A 23098-nucleotide genomic window follows, 5' to 3' on the forward strand; every position below is an offset into this window, starting at 1 on the left:
AATTGTAACAAATGCCTAATTAATCATCACAAGGGAAAGAAATCTAGTTAAAATCTGTAATAAAGAGAAATTGTTCTTAATGCTTCTTTGAAGTGGGAATAAGTGAGGAAACCCCTATGGTGTGTTTGCAGACTTGACACCCTACAGAACTGACTCCTTGCAGCCAGCCTGATATCTTGAGGGTAACTTGTAATGTGCTCTGCAAAAACAGAAGGGATCCTGTGAAATACTGTAACAGCAAGCAACAGTTGAGGTATTTTAGCAATGTTAGTTGTGAGTTATTCTCTTCAGGATAATTACTTTCAGAGTTTGGCCCTAATCTCTTTAGCTGCTCCAGCTGGTGGTGCTGCTGGAAAAAAAAGAAGCTGAACGAACTCATGTGCATGAATGTTTTCAGATCTAGACACTCTATAGTGGGAGGGACGTCTATCAGGTTTCAGGAGTCAGTATCTGAGGCCACTGAAGTCCCTGGAAAGACTGCTGTTGAGAAACCTGGGGCAGATCCTGCAAATGCTTAGATGTGTGGCTGAATATGTTTACATATTAACTCTATGTTCCTAAGTCAGTCAGGCTACTAACCTCAGTAAAGTTACACATGTGCATTAATGTTTGCAGGATTGGGCCTCCAGAGACTAATGAAAGTGTATAATATTGGCCAATTTGGGCCACATTCCATATTACCAACACTAGCACATAATAAAAGAAATATTGATGAATATTACTTGCTGGTGAGGCTCAAACTGTGAAGTTCAGATCAAGATACACAAACTTTATTTCCATGAACTTGGGAGGAAATTTAGAAAAGACAGAAAAATCAATTATGTTGCTATCTACTATGTGAGCATTACATTTATTTATTTATTTATTATATCCTTTGTTGTTGTTGTTTTTATGGAACTAGTATATCTGCTTTTCTTAATAGCTTGAAAATGTCTTGGATTCCTTCACAAAAATTAGAAATGTCAAAAAGATACATTCTGCAGAGTATTCAGCTCTTTCCTTAAGGCAACAGTTTCACAAAGAAGGCTTCTGTAATTTGATACAGGTCCACCATGTATTATTTTATAAATAATATATATGCTATAATGCAAATTTTATGTCTGTATAGCTGAAGATTTTTTAACAAAAAAGACTCCTATTTAAGAAGCCTGAAGGTTTCTTGTTTTTATTCCCTTTCATATGCCCTGTCATTTTAACATGTTTTATATTAGTAGAATGGCAAATTGGTGATACGGTTTAAAGAAAAGCAGCAGGTTTTAATACTTTTATCAACATTTTGTGAAATTTTAACCTGTTCAACTCATGGCAAGTATCACAGGGAGCTAGTTATATCTTGCATATTTTATTAGCACAAAGCCAAGAGAAAATATCTTTGGAAATAATCATAATTCATTACAATTATCAGAAAACAATGATATCCATTCTAATACAAAAGGTTGTTTTGTGAGAAAATAATTGTGTAGATGTCATTGCATGAGAGTGTGAGAGCTTCTATAAGCAATATTTCCAGATTTGCAGATGTTCTGTTCTTTATTAAACAGTAGGTTTTGTTTGCTCTTATTTTTTTTTATAATTTTATATAAAAAATGATATATTATAAATTATATATTATAAAAAATATATACAAAATCTTCCCTTTTGATACCATGCTTCTTAAGAGGTGGTTTGAGCTACTACTGCTGTGAATCAAACTTACTTCTTGTTGCAGTAAACACTGTACTCTGAAGAATGCTTTCCTTAGGTAAGGTACAGTCAGAATCTCCTAAAAAAACTGTATAGAACATTTGACGCTTTGATAAGTTAAAAAAAAAATGTTATTTTTTCTGAAAAGAAGTAGCATAACCATGAGCTGCAATGATGTGACAGTGAGAAGGCAGGGTAGGGTGTGAATGTCCATGACTGTACCTTCAGCTACATTCACCACATTTTGTGGAAACTAGGAAAATTGGGATTATATAATCTCTTAGTTATTTAATTCATACCTTGCACATATGCCTAATGATGTCTTCAATAGAAGTAATAGGATTATGAATTCTAATGGTGATTTAATCTGACCTTTGCATATCTCTCTACAAACTTTGTTTAAGCTTAGGTGGGTGGTGTAAGTCAAGCAGGGGATAGTGACTGAGGAAGCATTTTATTGCGGGAAAAAATTCCCTGGATGCTTAAGTCACTTATTTCCAAGGTTTCCAACAATGTTTTTAAGGTGGTACAACAATTATTATTAAAAGTGTCTTTTTTTTTTTTTTTTTTTGTGTGTGTGTGTGTGTGTGAGCTGAGGGCTATAGGGATTCATAATTTCCACCTTAGAGTTTATTTACAATTGCTTGTAAATCTACAATTTTAAAAAGGAAAGCCTAATACAAAATTCATAAAGTGGCCATTATCTGATGTAATGGTGTTGTGCTGTGTATTTTCAAGTCACTGTAGAGACCACACAGCAAATCACTGCCTGAGCCAAGGCTAAATGTTGGGCCTCACTGCTTTTCATAATTCTGTGAAATTCCTGATTCCTGCATCTTTAAAATGAATAATTCAAAATAAAATAAATAAATAAATAAAAGAAATAATTTCATAAGCTATCATCCTTTTGTGAGTCTGTCTGTTAAAATTTTATGAAGCTAGATTTTAATTCTACTTTTCATTATTCTTTCTGTACATCATTTTAAAAAGTGTAAGAAAGAGGTAAACTGAACCACTTGTGTTCAATAATTCACTTTTAAACGCAGTGACCATGACATTTGCTTTGATAGTACTGTGTTTTGTTGAATACTGCATGTTTTTTTCACTACCTGATAATAAGAAAGCAACTGGAAGATAAATGCCACTAAGGACATCTAATTGATGTTTTTCCTATATATGTAATTATAGATTACTTTCAGGCTGGCAGTCTGCTATACTGGTAAAGAACAATGAAAATCTTAGTAAGAATATTAACTAACTATGGTACATACATGTGGCTTTTTGGCTGTGACATTTCATTTCTGTATTCAGTAACAACAGTAAGAATAATTCACTGCAGAGAGCATTCATAGAGGATGCCATAGGTACATAATTCTTTTGAATGAGGAATTCAGCTGGGATACATTTCTCATATCATGGCATATGCCATATTCTCATAGATTACTTGTGTGTGATGTGGGAGATCAAAGGATTGCACTTTTATTTCTGTGGCCACAATAAACTTGAAAAGAATCAAAGGGAATCATTATGAATATCACATAAAAAAATTGGGAGTTAACATGATTTAAAGAAAGTAACAATTAGAAGAAAAATGAAGATATCATACTTCTTTATTGTTCTTGGTTGTAGTGTGAAGTCTTGCACCTGCTTGTTAGCAAGGTCAGATTTAGGATTAAAACAAACAAGCAAACAAACAAAAAAACACAATAGTGTGCTTTTAGTTACATTTTTTCTCTTAGTAGCCCTGGTGCCTTAATTTAATTCATATGTACAGTATTCCAAAATAACTGCAGTGATTGATAGTGATGTAATAAAATTCAGGAAAATACACAAAAATTCAATGTTTTTTTAAAAATTTAAAACAATTCCTATTTCATTCTATTTATTATCGTGCTTAAAGCATTTTTATTAGGAGTGAAATTCTATTGTAAATCTAACATGAAGCATTACATTGAATTTGCAGTTAATGGTATCTTAGTCGTCTTTAAAAGGTGACTAATAATTCACTCTGTTTACAGTTAAAAAACAACTAATTTAATGGAAGCTATTGTGTAACTAGAGTTCCATACTATTTGTGGTATGTTAGGTTATGTAAAGATTGTGGGTTAACAAAGTGCTAAATCCTGTCTTGCCCATGCTGCTTATGAATGCTATTATTATTTTTAAAATTCAGATAATTATGTTATAATTTATTATAACATTATTAGCTGCCCAGATTAGACTGTGATTTTTGCACTGAAAAATTAGCAGCGTAAAAGCTATTGAGAGGAAACAGAAGGTTCTGCCTGCTGTGTGGAAACAATTTGTACTGGTACCCTAAAGGAAAATGTGGGAAGCAGTCTTACATTTTGAGATCTTAGTTGAAAACTTTGATTATATGATGTGATTCACTTCCATGTGTCCTTTCTACTTTGAACATGACAAGAGATGACCTTATATTTGGAAAAAGAAGGTTGAGTTCCTCTGTTCTTTACCTAGGAGACCTTCTGTGGCCCAATTCCTTAAGACTGGCTGGAGAATAGCATCAATGGAAGGTTTCTTAGAATGGTTTCTCTGCTGGAGTTTTAGCTTGATGTACTCAATAATATTGATGCAGTTGTGATTTTTGGCTTCTTATTTCACATTAGGTTATGATTCAAAGTTAGTATATAAACAGAAAGGAATTCAGGGCCAAGTTCAGACATCCAGATATGTGCCTGCAATGTAGGGGTCTCCATGTGAGTAAGGCATTCAGGTTCCTGTTGTGGTGCTCCAGGTGATACAGTCAACTGACTTGAGAGATCTGTGTCAATCGCCCTTAAACAGGGATACACACTGGTTATTTGAATGACTTCCTAGTCTTCAATGCCGGCACCCACTAGGACCCTGATTCAGTTCTCAGAAGGTATGTGTCCAGTGCCGTGTGAGAAGTGCTAGAGAAGTGTGTGATGTTTACTGGTGTGGCTGACAGCTATGGCATAGAAGATCTCTGGAAGATCTATGCCCTTTCACCATGCCAGCACATGCCCAAATGGGATCCCCTTGAATCCCAAAAGCTGCTGGATATCCTTGCATAGGTAATTGAACTGAATCCTCTGTTTCCGTGAAATATGAGAGTTTAGATCCTTAGTGCACATTTAGAATCCTACAGTGTAAGTCTGCATTTGCATTTGGATTCCATTTCTGGATAAACTCATCTCTATTCTAGGTAATGATTATTCACATTCTTCTGGAAAACAAACAAACAAACGAACAAACAAAAACAGTTAATTGGATTTTGTTCCAATTTGATTAGAGTCCTAATCAAATTGGAACATGTTGTTCCAATATCATATTGTCCTAAAACAGTCATTTGGAATATGCCTATTCTTGCAGAGACCTATGCCTGCAGAGAAACTGTAGATATATTCCATCCAGTTTCAAGCTACCTGTGAAATGCCTGAAGATAAAATTATCATGAAATACCAGTGCTAATTGGTTTTGTCTATACGGCACTATGTCAAAGTGCAGACAAACACACTGTAAATAGTTTATCTCCAAGCTGATCCTTCAGGCTGCGAGAAGTTTTAAATGGACTAATACACTGTGCTCAGATAAATTACCTTTTCTTAGCAATTTAAAGTTGTCTGTACAAAACTGAGTGCCTCTGTGGCAAAAGCTATTTTTTGTATCCCAGCTGACTCATTTTAAAGTTAACAGAGACATCTTTGCTTCATGCTGCAGTGTGTAGTGTAGTCACATCCCTAGGTAAGGTATCCACTTCAGTTTATTGATGAAGTAAGTGGGAGGTTTGCCACTTTGGTTGTACATGTTTTGTTATATCCTTGTACTACACCTTGTACTGCATTGTTGGCTGCATTTAGACTAAAAACATGAGAATAATAATCTGGGATGAGGTTGTACTTTAGTCAAGTTGTACCGTATACTCCTGAAGGGACTACCTCTCAGCAGTGACCCTTTCCAGAAATTTAGAGCTGATAATATTTATGAGAGTTCGGAGCAGCTGAAGCATTGGCTAGAGATCTTTTAAATAGCTAAATTTCAACACATTCCCTGTAGAGCTGAGAGTGATCATTTGAGACCTGTCAGAGGAAGATCATGCCTTAATTGTATTTTGTTGTACTATAAAAAATGAGACCTCTCCACTAGATTTAAGAGCCAGTGGTATTGTGATCTGTGCGAACTCTTAGGGGAACCCATCTGGGATATTAGAGTGTGTATGAAATAAGTTTGTGTCACTGATAAAAGTAAAAATAGTCACATAAATGTGATGGTTTCTGTAATTGATCTTTTCTAAAAGTATCTCCAGTTTGACAGGGAGCATCTTTTCAGTGTGATTTATTCTGTAATAGAGTACACTCTGGTGGCTACCTTCCAAAAATGCTGTCCTGAATATCTATTTATAAGTAGAGCAACTTGAAATCACTCAGGTTCATGACTCCAGTATTCTATTGTAAGACAGTATTACTGTCTTGGCTGTCACACAGATGCCAGCATTCAGAATAGACCTTCTCTGAAACCAAAAAGGACTGATTGCTACTTTCAGTAGCAACCCTTACTCTGACAGTGCTGCACATTAGCACCTGAGCTTTAAAAATTAGACTACAGTATGTCATGGAGTGTGCAATGACATGGAACAACACTGCTAATTTTATTTGATAAAATCCAAGACAGTCAATTTTGTCTCTTTCTTGCCCTTTCACCATTCAGTGGACAATGCAATAATGAAAGAAGAGGGATAGTCCTTTCCCCAAACTCTTTCAAAACTTTGATAGTTTTCACAATTAGAGAGAAGAAGTAGGGACTTCGTAATCAATGCAGCATGCAAGCTGCCTCTCTAAATCCCGTTTGTATCCTCTGCAAAGTTGTAGAAGTCTCTGGAATTTCCAATTATCTCCATGCAAAATGGGCACAATTTTGCAGTGAATTTCCATCTTCACTGACACTGGGAAGAGCAAGGGCCTACTATTTGTCCCTCCAGTTCTCAAAATCTTGGAAATATCTCCTTGGACAGCACAAGCAGAAGGACAGAGTTAGGAATGAAAACCTCAAATGACTCAGCTCTTTGCTGAATAAATGGTAAATCACATAAGATAAATAGGGCTTTCCCGCTTCAAGGGTGTTTATCTGGAGGAAGTGCCTTTTTTTGTAAATGGCGACAGGGAAAACGGATACAACACAGCTGGACTTCACTGAAGTTGATAGTTAAGTGTCCAACCAGTGTTTCCATGCCTGAGACATAGAAATGCATAAGTAGTTTTATGAATTACGCACCTGTGCACGTTTAAATAATGGACCAGATGCTGAGGTGATGATCTTGTCTAAGTCCCCTTGGCAATGCAGCTCTTGATGTCTGTCACAGAGGACAGCACTGAAGAGATGGCAAGGCAAAGCGCACAAACATGAGAAACTTGGGAAGGCCCTAAGAATGAGTGTGTCTATACACACAGTTCTGCAAGTTCACTACTTTATTGTACAATTTTTGAATATTTGTGAAGAACTGTTCTTTATTAAGAAAGAAAAGTAATTTCAAGTGACTTCTGCAGGAAGTTTTTGACTGAATCCAGTTTATGGATTAATGATTACCCCTAATTATCAGTGGCTGGATTATACCTTCACAACAGGATGTCCTGACATCTATGGTGGTGTAAATGTGCAGAGCATTAAGCCTACCATGTTAAACCATTTTCAGTGATAGAATAATATAGTTATTTGGGCCATGACTCTAAAACATTTTAAATGAATGTCTTTTTTTTTTTTTTTTTTTTTTTTTGATATAATCGTATTTTTGCTTGAACCACAGCAGCATTATTAAATTATATTAACATTAAAATGAATACATCATGAATGTTCTTGAACAGATATAATAATGTGCAACAATAAAATATTCACAGGCTCCCTTCAGTGCAAAGCACATACTGTGATACTGTGCTTATCTGTGTGCAGATAGGGCACTAGGGAATTACACTTTCCTAAGAAAAACACATTTCTATGAACTGTCTCCATTAATTAATTAAAATTAATGCTTCCAGGAATAAAAACACGCTATACCTTAGACAACATTCAGAAAAGTAATTTGCTTAGGTTAATGAAGACATCCTAGACTTTCTTTGAAAATAAATAAATAAAATAAGTTATAGTTTGCTGGTGTTCAGTGTTTCTGAGAATGAAGCTCTCACGTCTCATTCATTCTCCACCTCTGTGAGATAATTGGGAAGTAAAGGGGAAAACAGAAGGCTTGTCTAATGAGCAAGCAGTAATGAGCAAGCAGATGAGAGAAAACAGAGTAGAAAGAGAATGTAGATGAGAAAGAGAAGAGGAAAAGATGAGAGAAAACAGATGGAAGCCAAAAAGCCAATGAAGTGAGAGACAAGACTATAATGATTTACACAAGACATGGTGGAACTAGTCTGGATAGAATAAAAGAAGAAATTTATACCCTCAGTCTAACTTCAGAATAAACCAAATCTTTAACTGGATTAAAAAAAAAAAAAAAAAAAAAAATTAAGGCAAAACTTTAGAATTAGAAACAGAGATTCTATAATAGGATATTCTGATAGTATTAGTGACCTGCATAGATAAGATTGAAATAAACATCAGGACATTTACATGTTTATACAAACCAAACTTCAACTCCCACCCCCTCCCACCCTGAGGTCTAATCTTTTTTAGTATGTACTTCCTTTAAGCGCTGTACAGAGACTAAAATAGAATGCATAGATAACAACATAAATGGACATTATATTTTTATACATTTGTCCTAGAATACAATTTTTTGTCCTATTACTCTGGTCTGATAACTATTCTTTGTTCCCTTAACAGTAAATCATTATTTACATGGAAACTTAAAATAAAAAATTCTAATGGACTGTTTCAACTTAGTGAAGGAGAATTTTGGAACTGTTAGAGAGAACACAACTCTCTCGCAACTGCATATCAGGATTTTGCTTCACTTACAATTAGAAATGGAGCCAAATTGGAAGATGCATGTATACCCTGTTGTTGATGAAACAACATATACCTTTTTCAAAATTATTATTATTTTTTTTAATCTCTATTGTTCATGGATGAATTCTAGAAATACTTCATATTCTAGAACTGCAGCAGCTTCCTAATATCTTTAAAACATACATGAGCTCTATTCACCAGTATTTAGCAATCCTGCTAAAAGGAATGCTTCTTAGATTGCAAGCTGCAGAGTACTTTTCATTTGTTGTTTTAGTCACTGTTTTTTTCTTAATTTAATTTATTTTTTATTTTTTTCCCATGATCAGGTCAGAGTTCTCCTTTGGTGATTCAGTGGAATTTAAAGAGAATGGAGTAGAGCCAGAGGGAATATGAAAATATCAGCCTTGGCAGGATCAGCTTATTTTTCAGTACTCTTTGATACTCTTCATTTCTATCGTGGCTTTCTTGGTGAAGAAAGCAGTGCAATGAGGTGGTGGGAAAGCTGTCTTTCTTTTTGTCATAGCAAGTAAGACTTTACCAGTCCTCATTCCACAGTCAAGTCCCTTCAGAGATAACTATTTCCTTCCTGACTCTGTGTTTCCACTTGGATAGTGGAATCCAGGTTGCCAGGATTCCTGGTTGCCAGGATTCTTGGCTTCAGGGCACCAACTGCTGTTTGAGAATGGAGTTAAATTTCAAGATTTACAATTTATATTTCAAGATTTTTAGTAGAAAAAAAAAAATATTATCTTTTTTAAGACTATGGCATCAAATTTAAAATATTTGTGCTATTTTGCTATGACATCTTTTTAACACTAGGTAAGTAATACCAAAAATATGATTTATTTAACACTAGATAAGAAAATTCACTGCAAATCACTGGCAATATCTGTCAAGTTTATAGAGCTGGATTAACAATAAGAAAGAAGTCAGTTGCCCAATAAACGAGAAGAAAAACATCAAATTCTAGATATTTGATTAAATTGTTATGCATTCACACAAGTCAGAAAGTGTTGAAATTAAGACTGCAAAATCAAAGTCAACTTACATGACTACATACACAGACTTTTTCTAGCTATCCTCAATATTATAGTAACTTGTGTTTTCCCTTCCCTTCCCTTCCCTTCCCTTCCCTTCCCTTCCCTTCCCTTCCCTTCCCTTCCCTTCCCTTCCCTTCCCTTCCCTTCCCTTCCCTTCCCTTCCCTTCCCTTCCCTTCCCTTCCCTTCCCTTCCCTTCCCTTCCCTTCCCTTCCCTTCCCTTCCCTTCCAAGCTATCTTACAGAAAGACTATACAAAGATTACAAATTTTAATAAGTAATTTTTTCCTTAGCAGTTCATGCTGAAGGTCTGACAATTTCTTTTTGTTTATGTGCCAGAAGTCTTCTAACCTTTCTTGAAGGGGCCACAACTTAAAAATCTATTGGATCACCTCCCATGTATTAGCAATGATAAAAACTTCCTCCTATTCATTGTAATTGCACAACTCCCTGTGACAGGTTTGGCAATTTTATCTTGGAAGAGTAATTTTAACAAAGAGTAGATGGGAAGGGAGTGCCAAATTTCTCAGCTGGTGTAAAAGTTGTTTTTAAATAAAGGTTGGCAACTGCAAGTGAGGAACTCAAGCAGCAAAAAGATCTTTGCAGAGTTTTTGGGACTGTTGGTAATCCAAAGATAACAGCAGGAAAAATGCTGCTTTTGAACTAGTCTACACAGTTTACAAGCTCTTTTGGTAATTTTATATGAGGAATTTAAAATTACAAAAGGATTTCATAAATGAGTGGTAACTCCCTTCTTTTTTTTTGCAGTAAGCACATTAAAGCTAAGTTCATTTGTTCAGAGATAAAAGATTATGAACTTCTAAGTGGGCTGTGGAATACTTGGAAAATGAGTGTTATATCAAATATATTTTGGCTTTGAGAAACGTTCAAGTTTTGGACGCAATGTAAAATTTAAATTATATGATAGCTAGATACTGTGTGATCCAGATATTAAATCTGGAAAAAGTACTTTTTTTTTTTTTTAATGAAGTATATTTGAATGTACTTTTTACTTACATTTATTAAAATATTTTCTGAAACTTCATTGCTATTTTGTGATGTATCCAATCTCAGTTATATTATTTTGGCTGTCACTCAGAGAGGTAAGTGCAACAAAAATAACTCTAGAAGTGGAAACCATGCTTAGGGATGTTTTTGTTGCTAGTTTCAACATTGTAAATTGAGACAGACATTGAAAAAGGGAACTATGTGATTCAGTTCATTCTTACATTTTCTTGAAATTACAATCAATCTCAGTTTCCAAGGCAACTGACTACATGAGGATGGACCAGCCAATAATAGGAAACAGCTTTCTGTTTTATTACTGTAACATATGGTATAAAAAGTCTTTTTAGTTTCATGCTGTTGAGGAGACTATCCAATTTATCATTGCAAATAGGATCCAAAAATGATTAAAAGAGGTGTGAGCGGTTCAGTTTTGTAGCAGAAATCCAGAGACATAAGTTCATGGGGGGAAAGCAAATTCAGATACATCAAAATATAATTTTTAGATTCTCTTTCCAAATCCCAAACTTTATCTTGATTTTTCCTCTGACCTTCCTCAGGGGTCCTGGCAACATGAAGGGTTGGTGTAAGTGGTTGTATTGGCAAATGGATTAACATTGTATCAATATGACTCTCTCAGAATGAGTTGAATTGCCTTTCTGCTGCAAATTACCTTGCACAAATAAAAGGCTTCTTCAGTGTGCACCACTAAAAGAGGTATGATTGACCTAGGACCACAAGGCCTACTACATTTCTTTTTCAGACATCAGATAAAATCTAATAGGGGAAGTGTTAGCTCACTGCAGTGAATGGAAACTTAAGTAAAATATTAAATCATATTGAGTATATCAGCACTTCCATGTTTTGTTTTTCGAATTGAGATTTCAAGTGCCTTGCTATTCACTATTCCTTCCACCATGAAACATTTACACAGGAGTTAGGGTATTCCCGAGGTATTCCTGAATTCTGTGGTGATATGTTTCACCAAAACGTATTTTATTTCAAAATAAACTTCAACGTTTATTTTTCGGTGCCTTTTTTTTTTTTTTTTTTTATTGTGTGTGTGTGTGTTTTGTTTTTTTCCTCCTTCCAGGTGTGCTTAAGAAAAACTTTTTATTTCACTCAAAATATATTGGCTATATTGGCCTTTTTCTTTTTCTTTTTTCTTTCCTTTTTTTTTTTTTTTTTTTTTTTTTTTGTAAGTTTCTCTGAAGCTGGCACTGTATTTCTTGACTATCTCAATTTCTGTTTCAGAGATTGTATAATCCTTTGCTACTTTCATATTTTATTAAGCTTCCTGTTTATGTCATTGATTCCTTAATATTTAAGTTCTTTCCCATGTCAAAAAAAAACAACTTCCTTTTGATTTTCAATATAAATAACATTTTTTTTTCATTCTACTGAAATCTAAAACAAAATTCCTGTTGTTCTAAATGTGTTGTACTGGGCTTTATATTTCCCTAAGCCTTAGTTACCTCCTTCCTTTGACTTCACTCTCCACTTCACATTGTTGGTGTAATTTTCTTGCAGGAGAGTATTTTATATTTTATAATATCAGCCCATCTGATGTTACTCCCTCAACATGGACTGGTACTTTGTCAGTTGAGTCTTTCTAATCACATTAAATTCAGTTAATATGTAAGCACTGACATCTAATTTTCTCTGTCTTTGGGGTCTGTCATATTTTTGTTATTTTGTAGAGCAAAAGTTAATATGAGAAGAGAGGGATAGGGTAATGTAAGAGGGACAGTATCCTTCCCAACTACCCAAAGCCAACAGCAGATCACGTTTCCAATCAAACAGTAGCTGAAACTGAATAAGAAAAAGTTATAGTTTCTAACACTGTGTGGTACACAGTGATTACTGCTTTAGTGGGAACATGTCCCTACTCCCACAAATACCTTCTTTCTTCTTCTCTGAGAATTTTTCAGTATCTGTCTGTTGGGGGGGGAGGAGAGAGGAGGGGAGAGAGAGGGATAGAAAAGTGCTCTTCTGGGTTACCTCACATTACCTGTAAATATTTCCCCTGTTGTATCAGTATGGGTTCCATTAACTGGCCTTCATCTTAGGTAAAGTGAGAAGACTTGATTCTGTATTATATAAAACCCTGGTGTATAAGAGATGCTGTGTTTTTGGCTGTCAGAATGAAGTCCAGCTGGTCTGTTTAAATGCAAACTAGAATAAGGGGATGGACTAACATGGTCTCAATTCCAATGACAAAGTTATTGCAAGCATGAGACAAATAGGTGTGTATTTACCAATACAGAAGTGTTTGATGCTGTTACTGCCTGTTTCTTTCTGCTTTAGACCAGAGATGCTTCCTAATTTGGTTTGGGTGTAAGAAAATGTCCATATGTTTCTTTTCTATGAGTGTCTGTTGTTCATCAGGAAAAAACAAGAGGAAGTGACATACGTCTGTATATGTCTGAAAGAATACCTCTGAAGAGCTAAAAAAAAAAATAATAAAATAAAGACAGATTAAAAATATGAGGTATTTTCTGAATGTCATTAATTCAATAGTGACAACATAATATATAATAAAATAATAGTGACTATCCAGAAATGTAAAATTTCTATTTAATGATAAGACAGAAAACCACAAGCACAGAAAATACCTTAAAAAGTAGTAGTGAGTATATGGAAAGAAATACCAGGAGATACAAGGAGAAAAAGCATTTGCAAGGGACAATATGTAGAGACCTCTGCGGAAAAAAAAAAATAAATAAAACGACTTCATGTGTTTTGTATTCACAACCATGCTGATGAATCCAGCATGCAAAAAAAAAAATGCATTAGCAAAAGGCTGTTTTTCTGCTAATTTTCATTTAAAAAAGAAAGAAAAAAAATCTCTTTCTGAGCAAACCGCAGTTCCCAGAAATTTAGAAATTTTTGTGGAAAAAATATTTTTTCCAAGAGATTTCTGTATCTTCCATCTACTCAGCCTATTGCTCCCATGAAAAAATATCACCCTTCTATTACATCTCCCCAGGCATTTTGTATAAGATTTACCCTCTGTTCCTCCCTACATCTCCCCACTTTTCTAGGAATTGAAAACTCTTTTAAACTTAAACCAATCACTGCAGTGATAGCATAAGTGCATTGTTAACACTGCAAACTGAGCTGTAGTTTACTATCAGTAGTATAGTAAATTTTCGGTAGAATTTCTTTATTTGTGCTGATTGCCAGACCATATACCATATGCCCAAACATAGAAGCTTTTCTGATTTTTTTTTTGTTAAATGTAAGATTTTAAGTAAATTTTTAGTAGATTTTTAGACCTAGAGACAAACTGAATACTCCAGAGCCCTCTTCTCGGATGCACAAAGGCTCACTTCTCTTTTTAATTTATTCAGAACACCATTGTTTCCCTTTTCCCCAATTTCACCATTCTTGTGGAGTGTAGGCAAAATAGGTCCTACACTACCCTTTCTCTTATACAGTTCTTAGATGGCTAAGGCATTTTAAAGGTGTCAACTGTTCTAAAAGATATGCTCGAATTTCCTTTTTGTAGACATACTTAATTCTTCAGAGAGAACACCATGTTATCAATCATTTTGTTAACTCTATCAATTCTATGCATTGTGGCAAAAATTTACCTCTGTATTTAGCTATTTCAGTTATTTTAACATTTTTGTCTTCTTAGTAACAATCATTTTGCTACGTAGTAAGATTTACTGGGAACAGTGAACTATTCTAGTAGTATTATGTTAAAGTTTTAAGCAAGTCCAATGACTTCTGTAATAAGATACTATTGAAGGAAATGACTTACTAGAAAAGCAAAATTAAAGTTATTTTGTTATAGCAAATGGTATTACTGTACTGTACTGTACTCAGACTTGATAGAAATGTTTCTAGGCTATGCATTCCAGCCATCTGAATTTTAAAATAGAAATCTTAAAATACCATCAAATGTGACTAATATCTTTATGGCAGAAAAACTTCCGAAGATTTACTTTTTTTACTGTTTTTTTTTTTTTCCCCATAGAATAAACTAATAACAACTAAAGGACACCAAATTGATTTTTCTGATAGAAACATATTATGTCATGAAAGCTAAACACTTACTGAAATATTGCTTAAGGGTAAAATTTGGATTTGGTAGTGGATTTGGTAGTGGATATGTGTTATCATCATTTCCCTTACCTGTTAGAGTGGCTTTAATAGGAAAAAGATTGAATTAAAATGGTGGAATCCAATACTTACTGCATTTTTCTTTCTCAGTATTGGTGATATTTTAAGCCATTCTCTGCTATAATTTGAAGCTTCATCTTTTTGAACTAGATTTCTATTACCTCCTTCTCATTTATCATCTTGTTGTATAGTTCTTGGAAGCCACATCAGTCCTTTAGCCACCAGCTGGAACTTGGTGCATAAGTTTCATTTATGTTGCACAAGATGGCATGGTACCAACTAGGTTTGTTTGAGGTCTGGAAAAGAAATAAAAAGTAAAAAGATTGCAAGTTTTTCTTTCATACTGCAAAAGCTTCCACAAAAAAGATGCTAAATAGACAGAGGAACATATAACAGAAAATGCAGATTTTCTTAGTCAGTCACTGACTTCTTAGTCACTTAGTCATACTTGTGCTGTTTTGGCCTATATATCCATATAACATTTTATATTTGCATACTATATTTGCTGGAAGAATATGGTCCTTCCAAGGAAGCCTCTTCCTTTAAAAATTTAATAATTCGAGGGGGACTTACACCCATAGCTTTTGAGCAAACTTACCTCAATTTTTAACCACTCCTTTCACATAATGCATAATAAAAGTTTGGATTTTATTCAGTTCTGAATGTGGACGTAATTGTGCAATGTGTGTATGTATCTGCATTTGCCCATGTCTCTAGAAGTTAGATAATATATTTGATAATGCTATTAATTTTTAAGTGAATTTACCAAGTCATAAAGTAATGATTTTCATGCTTTTCATGTTTGTTAACTTTTTCTTATTTCTTTTCTATTTTTACTATTTCAAAGACTTTGACAGAGGTGTACTGGAGATTAAATGTATAAGAGTCCCTATAATTAAGTTGAAACCATTTTCTAAGTAATAATAACAAATGGAAGTATCAGTAAATATTGTAGACTATTTCTTATGCTTTTTAAGTGTTTAAAATGTTGCAATTCCAGCTGTGATAGAATTTAGAAGACTTGCGTGCAAGATGCCAAAATGTTGTTTTTGTTCTTTGTTTTTTTTTTTTTTTTTTTTTTTTTTTAAATAAAAGGAACCAACAAATAGACTTAGACTCTGAAAATGTCTTCAATAGCCAAAAATAAAGTTCCAGGTGCTTCAAAAATTTTTCATTCAGTGTCACTTAGATACTCCTACAACTGTATCACTTGAAATTACTAACATGGGGCATCTCTGGAAGACCTTAACCTTTTAAACACTTTGGCATGTGCTTAAATTTAGCATCATGCATAAATTCCCCTGAAATGATCATGATTTATAGTAGTCATTCCCCTTGAAGAATAAATGAAAAAGATATTGTATATCTCCAGAGATCAAATAAGGTAACTAAAATAATAGTTGCGACAAGAATATTGACAGTGCTTATAAAAAGTAGAGAAGAAATAATATATTAAAAAAGATGTATAAAAAAGCCAATAAGGGTAAAAGAATAGATGTAAAAAGAAAGCCTACAAAGATAAGAAAAGGTATAAAAGGTATAGTTTAGGAACTGATACAGAAAAAGTCTGCAGGAGTTAGGCATACCCTGGAGGATAAGTCTAGGACAAAATCAGATGACAGTCAGAAAGGAATTTTTGGGGCAAGTTCTCAGGTTTGGCCTTGGTGAACTTGGGCTGACATTAGGACTGGTATAAAGAAATGTTAAGAAAATGTTAAGAAATGTTTAAGCCAAAATTTTAGGGAGACACAGGAGTACAAACTCAGTTAATATTACAGATGAAGAAAAAAAATCTCCAATAGTTGTACAGAAATACTGTGTAGATTTCTGTGAGGATAGACATTACTTGATATTGTGCTACATTAAAACATACTTGCAAACAACACATAAAAATAATAGATACCATAAGTTTCACATACCTATCAGGGTAATCTTTTAAATTCTTTCTGACCTACTCATATCAAGGTGCATTCAACAGCATACATAAACTTGTGTAATTTTAAGGTAGGACAACACAGTGATTGGAGCAATATTTTATTTGCAGGATACGAAACTGAGAAACTCCATATAAACCTATTTATTTATTTATTTCAGATGAGACTGGGTCTCTATTTGGTGGCAAACCCCCTACTCTAATAGTAATAATGCATTGTGTATATATATATATAAATATATATATATATATTTCTTGCAAACTCTAGGTCTGTTATAACTGGATAAACAAGAGTGCTTTTACAATGTTTTCTAGTAGTTAAAGTAGTTAACTTAGAGTGTTTTATATTTTCTTTCTATTTTTTTTCCAAGGACTGCTAAGTAATTTATTCATCTTCTACCAGCTCTTAGTTTTAGCTGATTCATCTGTAAAGTGGGTACAAAATGTGCTTGTGTTAGAGCACTGCTCAATCAGAAACAGCTATACTGATTTATACCAGCTGAATATTTGGGCCTTTCTATTTATTAATGTTCTGAAAGTACTTTGAGATCACTGGATGAAAACACTGGGGGATTTTAGGGAAAGAGCCAATAATTTATGTTACTAAGCTATTTCAATCTGCAGTTTTAGACCACTGTGGATTTTCTTTCTCAGTTACATAGATTACTGTCCTGGGCTGGTTTGCCTCCTTGTTTCCTTTTTAAATTACCAACACAGCAAAAGAATTGTAGCTATTTGCATTAGCTTAATTTTCTTTGGAGATTTCCAGCTCTGTATGATGGTACTTGCAAAGTCATTTTTGGGTTGGGTACTTCTCCACAGTCTCTTCTGGGAGAACAAATGTTTGGGAGCATCCATGTGCTGTAAATGTACAAAAATAGAATGGAAGAATAAAAGGAACAAGATCAAGTAAACAGAGTCCCTTGGTAGAATCTCTTTAATGTCTTGCATCTGATGTTCAGATTGGTGGGGAGGGGAGGATCACATGCTTGATGTTTTCTTTAGGACTACACCCAACTGGAAGCCATCCCTTGGCTTCTCTGCAGACAGCGCCATACCCAAATGGAACATATTAATTCTCCGGGGAAATCTCTTTAGTGGGATAGAAAGGAATCTTTTCAGCTTCCCAGATACATGCGCTGTTCCCAGTACCATCAGGCTTAAAGGAGGACCTGCAATACCTTGGGCTGGAGCACACAGTTGCATTGTAACTGCAAAGTTTAGCATAGATAAATAACTCCTGTGATCCAGCTGCTCAAGCTTTCAGGATCTGACATGTTTATTAATGAAAATGTGACAGAAAAGAAAGAAACAGTCAGCTATGCAAGGTGCCCCTGTAACTCTGCTGTCATCATTAGGTGAATATGGCATACTAAATATTTATGCTTCTATGATTCAGGATCACAGAAAATACATATCTCTTTTATGTGCTTTATTTCCTTTGGAGAAGGGAGTAGAGGAGAGGGTGAGTCATAGTGGAAGAATAAAATTCACTTATTTTCTGACAAAAGCTACTCTCACTTCTCACTGAAGAAGGATCCTAGCTTTAGCTTCTGCTTGCTGATAACCCCTGCAGACTAACTGGTTTCAAGCAGGAAGCTGACAGCCTGCCAGTCCCTAGTCCGTACCTGTCTGGTGACCTATGGCCAGAAGCCAAATCATACCATGCTGTGGTTATAACTGTTAATAACTGTTCTTACCTAGGTCTGAGTGCAGGCTGGCTATCTACCCTTGCAAACCATTTCTGATGAGCAGAGTTTTGACCCTTCACACCGTAACAAATCCCACCAGCTGCAGTCTGACTTCTGAGCATAGGGTTGGTCTGAGGAATTTGGGAAGGTTAACATGAATATCTATTAGTGTATGACCAATGCTAGTTGTATGCCATATTTTTTAATTATTTTTTTTTAAACATTTTTTCTGTTATGATCTGATTCAGAGGCTTCTGTTCTTTAGCAATTCAGAAGGGAAGTGCTGTGGTTATTGAGCTCCTGAGGAGGCAGTTGATGGATGATATCTCTTTTGCACACCTTGCAAAGCTCTCCAGATTGTAAATGAGATGGAAAACGAGCAAGATACAGGGTCTGATGCTACTCTACTCCCAGGAAGTAGAGAAGTGTCAGGAGCTGTTCAACCATTCTTAATCTCCTGAAGTAGGAGAAGCCTATGTATGAGGAAGACATGAGCCTTGTGTTGCTTTTAGGTTAAGAAAAGGGATGAGTCTAATGCTTTGTGTAGGCTTTCTTTACAGCTGCCTACCTCAAAATGGTTTTCTATGGACAGATATTCAGGAGTAATGAGGAGGATGAAGCTTGAAAGGTGGCAAATGCCAAAGGGTTTTATTTCCGTCCTGGTGACATTTAGTCCATATTTAAATATTTATCTATATTTATTTATCTATTTGTTTATTTATTATTTTATTAATTTAATTATTAAATCATCATTATATATAAATAATTATAATTGTACAGTTTACATTTAATTATTAAATTATAAATATTAAAATTTATTGATTTCTTATTAATTGCTTATCTATTTATTTATTTGTCCTTGACAAAGGTTAGAGAGGTCCTATCTATATGAAGTACAAAACAAAATGCGATGTTTTCCAGAGGCATTAAGCTGCTTTTTTCTAGGCAGAGGTCTCATATTGGTTAATTAGCAACCTTAAATGCCTGCTGGCTTATGTAGAGGAAGACTGCAGTAGAGATTTAAAGACTAGATGCTTATATTGTCCTCTCTACAATTGAGAGACTTAGAGCTGTTGTCTTTTTCAAAGGCCAAATAGCAGGTTGCTGTGTGAAGGACCACAAATATCCTGAGATGTTTTAGTTGAAGAGCCAAGCTTGCTACTCTATTAAACAGATTACATTTTCCATATTGTGTTTTTAAAGAAAGTGCTTAGAGTTTCTTTTTATTATTAAATCAAGAACAGCACATCCCTCACTATTTGGAGGATAAAAGAGAGACAAGGAGGACATGGGTCTTATGGGCAGAGATTAGCTCTTTTAGTATGTTATATGCAAAATAGCAGCTGTAAATTTTTGTCATAATTTGTGAGATAGTGTTATATCAAAAGTAAGGTGTCGTTTTTCTGGTAAAATTTAGCAGACACTTCTGTGTACATTTTTAAAAGATTTTCTTTCTTCTTTTTTTTTTTTTTCAGAAAAAAAAAATCCTCTTAGGTCTTATTTTAGTTGCATAAGTTAAGGTAAACAGTAACAGAACAATGAATTCTGAATGCCACCTATGGTTGTTATCCTTATAACCTTCTCCTTCCTTTAGTTGAGATCCCTGTATAGCCCTTCTGTATGGATTTATCTATATGCTACTGTTTACTGTTTGCTACTGTTAAAGATATCATTAATAATTATGCATGATGCATAGTGTGAAAGATCTGGCTTTCAGTATTTAAAAGTATTTTTGAAAGAAAGTATTTTTGCTGCTTCTAAAAATGAGATTAAGGGTCAAATGCTTTGTTTTGCCTAAGTTATTAAAAAAATGTGCTGACATATTTGTGCTTTGGAGCAAGGCCTTAAAATGTGGTAGATATGTTGTAGATTTTCCCAATATTCCAAATTATTCAGCTTTCAAAAATCTCATTCTGCTTGAGCTTGGTAAGCTTTCTTAGTGCAACTTGAATTTCTAAAGATGCTGTTAGTTCTGAACGCACTTCACTCTCTAACACCCCTGAGCGTTGTCTATGCTGCACTTAATGGTGCTGCCACTTTTTTTGACATCAAGAAGAACAGAGCCTGACTTGAATTTGAGGAAATGTGAATGGAGAGGAGGAGGGCAAAAGCTTAAGTGGCTGCGGATAGGGAGGGTTCTCCACAGGATCCCTCCTTCTTTCAGTGCATAAGATATATGGTGCTATGAAGACAGATCAAGATTGCATATCAGCCACAGCCCTCATCAGTAATCAGGATTCTTGCCACATGTGTTGCAGACTTGGGGGAGTTTGGGAAGTATGTGTTGCTTCAGACAGTGAACGTATAATTAGAGTATCAGAAGGTATGTACATAAGAAAGATAAGACGTGGTTGCATAGGAGATCTTTTTCCTGATATTGTTCCCTAACTATGGGGAGGTTAACCTGCAGAAATGTTCAGTCAGTGTAGTGTCTAATGTAATTATTCATCTGTGTACAGTGTGTGTTATATAGTTATACATCATAGAAATATAGAAAAAAAAGACCTAGAAGAGATGTAATCTGACCTTCTGTCTCAAGGCCATACCAGCTTGAGCCTGCGGCAAGCATTATGGATATTTATTTTACTTGTTATTAAAAACTTTAAATACATCAAGACTTTCACTTTTCTTGAACAGTTCATTTAAATGATTATCTACCTTTACCATTTAAAAGCTTTTTCCAGTGCCTGAAATACAGCTTTCATGCTGCAATTGCTTCATGTCTGATCCATGCTATAAATGCAGAGCAGGTTCTTTCCACTTGCAACAGCCATTTACATATTTGTGGACTTTTATCACAGTTACTCTGTTCTGTGAGTCAAATAATTGTATTATTTTTCCACTTAGGTCACATTTTTTTATTATTTTTTTTTTCTTTCCTGTTGTTCTCTCAGATTGGGCTAGATCCTTTCTGAAGCACAATGCTTGATACTAGAATCCACACTTCAGTACAGGCCTAATGATGACAAGTTAAAAAGGGGATATGTTACAAATTATGATATTTTGTCTGTAGACGTTCTTGGTCCAATCTCACTTAAATTATCAAAAATGTGAAATTGCCTCTGTCATTTATTTTCTAACATAAAATTATATACATTGAAATTCTGTATGACCTGTAAGAAATTTTTACTTAGTTTGAATTCTTTTCTCTAACAAGTAAAAAGACCACTTTCCTAATATTAAAAATAACTGAGGAAATCAGAACAAATTAAAGTTCTTAAAATACAGAACAAAGAAACACTGAAAACAAAATAAAAAAATGCTAATAATTTGTTATCAACACGCTTTTTTCACACACACACAAATAAAACTTATTTTTTGACAAAAACATGATACTTTTGGCCTAAATTGATTAAATAATTAGCCTAAATGATTTGGCCTAAATGATTAAATATTAAGCTAAATAAACACATCGTATGATGCATATGCAAAATTGACCTGCAGATTTTGAGCTGTGTAGACTGATAGTGTTTTTCTTGTTTCAATTAGAGAATTTATTAGTAGATTTGTCTTTTAATGCTAGTGATATCCTCCTGAATTAACACAGATGTTAGAGGCTCACCATCCGTCACACTAGGTGCAAAAGCTGTCCTTATGCTTATGTCAGATAGTCAGCCTGAAAGAGGGCATGCATGAATACGGAACATAAGGTTTTATCTTCTCCTTCGACTAAAACAAAGTGAATCCCTACTGAAGTTTGTCAAGGAAGGGGTTAAAAAAGTGGAATCTTGTAACTGTGAGGGGCTGAATTATCTTCCTGACACCAGCAGGGGTTGCTGTCACTGGTTTGTGGTTGTCACATTCCTGTTATGCTTGACCTTGGAAAGGCTTGACAACATAGTCTGGGTTTGATTAAGGGAATTTCATGTTTTTCCTTTGCTAGAGTCACCCCCCACCTCGACAAACATTTAAAAATGTTAAGAAAGAAAAAAAAAAAAAAAGTTTGGAAAGCAAACATTTTCCCAAAAGAAATTTATAGTTCAAATTTACACCAAGTTCGCACTAACTGGAGCAGTCCGGGTTTCCACTCAGGCTTTGAGTGCACTCTGTAAACTATTAGTCACTTCCCTGGAAGAGGCAGCTTTTTATAGGCAGCAGGATAAAACAGGCACAGATGTGTGTGTAATGTTAGAGGCTTTCACATGTACCTGCCTTTCCCCTGCCCTCCCCTCCCCCCCTTCCCCTGCCCCCCCAGATAGTAGAAAAGGAAAAAAGAATGACTAAAGAAAAAAATAATATTTTTTCTTCAGACTTCATTTGGTTTTGGATTGCCACGATGAAGATTGGCTTAATTAAAAGAAAATATGCTTTTGATGTACAAAACCTTGTTGTGCTGTGGATTTTTGAGACTTTGGCAATTTGTAGTTCTTTTAATTTTTAACCAATTGTTTGTTCTTTGTTTTTTTTTTACTTTACAGGACTGTGATCATGCCAGCTGCCAATGAGTTTGATCCAGAGATTGTCTTGGTATCAGCAGGATTCGATGCCGTGGAAGGCCACGACTCTCCACTGGGCGGGTATAAAGTCACAGCAAAATGTAGGTACAGTCACAAGGTGCATATTTCTGAATCAGTACTTCTTCTCTTTGGGAACCTTATCTGAAGTCCATGTTACGTCCATAGTTCTATTTTGTGAGATTACAAATGTGTAACAGCGGGCAGGGACTGAGTGGAAATGAACATGTTAGCATT

At 34.7% G+C, this 23098-nt stretch overlaps 1 protein-coding gene across 1 annotated transcript in view; it reads left to right on the forward strand.

Moving 5' to 3' along the window:
* The window catches only part of LOC311207152 (histone deacetylase 4-like), a gene marked incomplete at both ends in the record, with an annotated part of 105794 nt that overhangs the window by 25374 nt on the left and 57322 nt on the right, over window positions 1-23098 (forward strand). The window contains one exon of the mRNA XM_084283053.1: window positions 22826-22944. Coding sequence (XP_084139179.1) covers window positions 22826-22944 — 119 coding nt within the window. The remainder of the gene's footprint in view (window positions 1-22825; window positions 22945-23098) is intronic.

Source organism: Netta rufina, assembly GCF_964035555.1.
Source record: "Netta rufina genome assembly, chromosome: 2".
Classification (NCBI taxonomy): domain Eukaryota; kingdom Metazoa; phylum Chordata; class Aves; order Anseriformes; family Anatidae; genus Netta; species Netta rufina.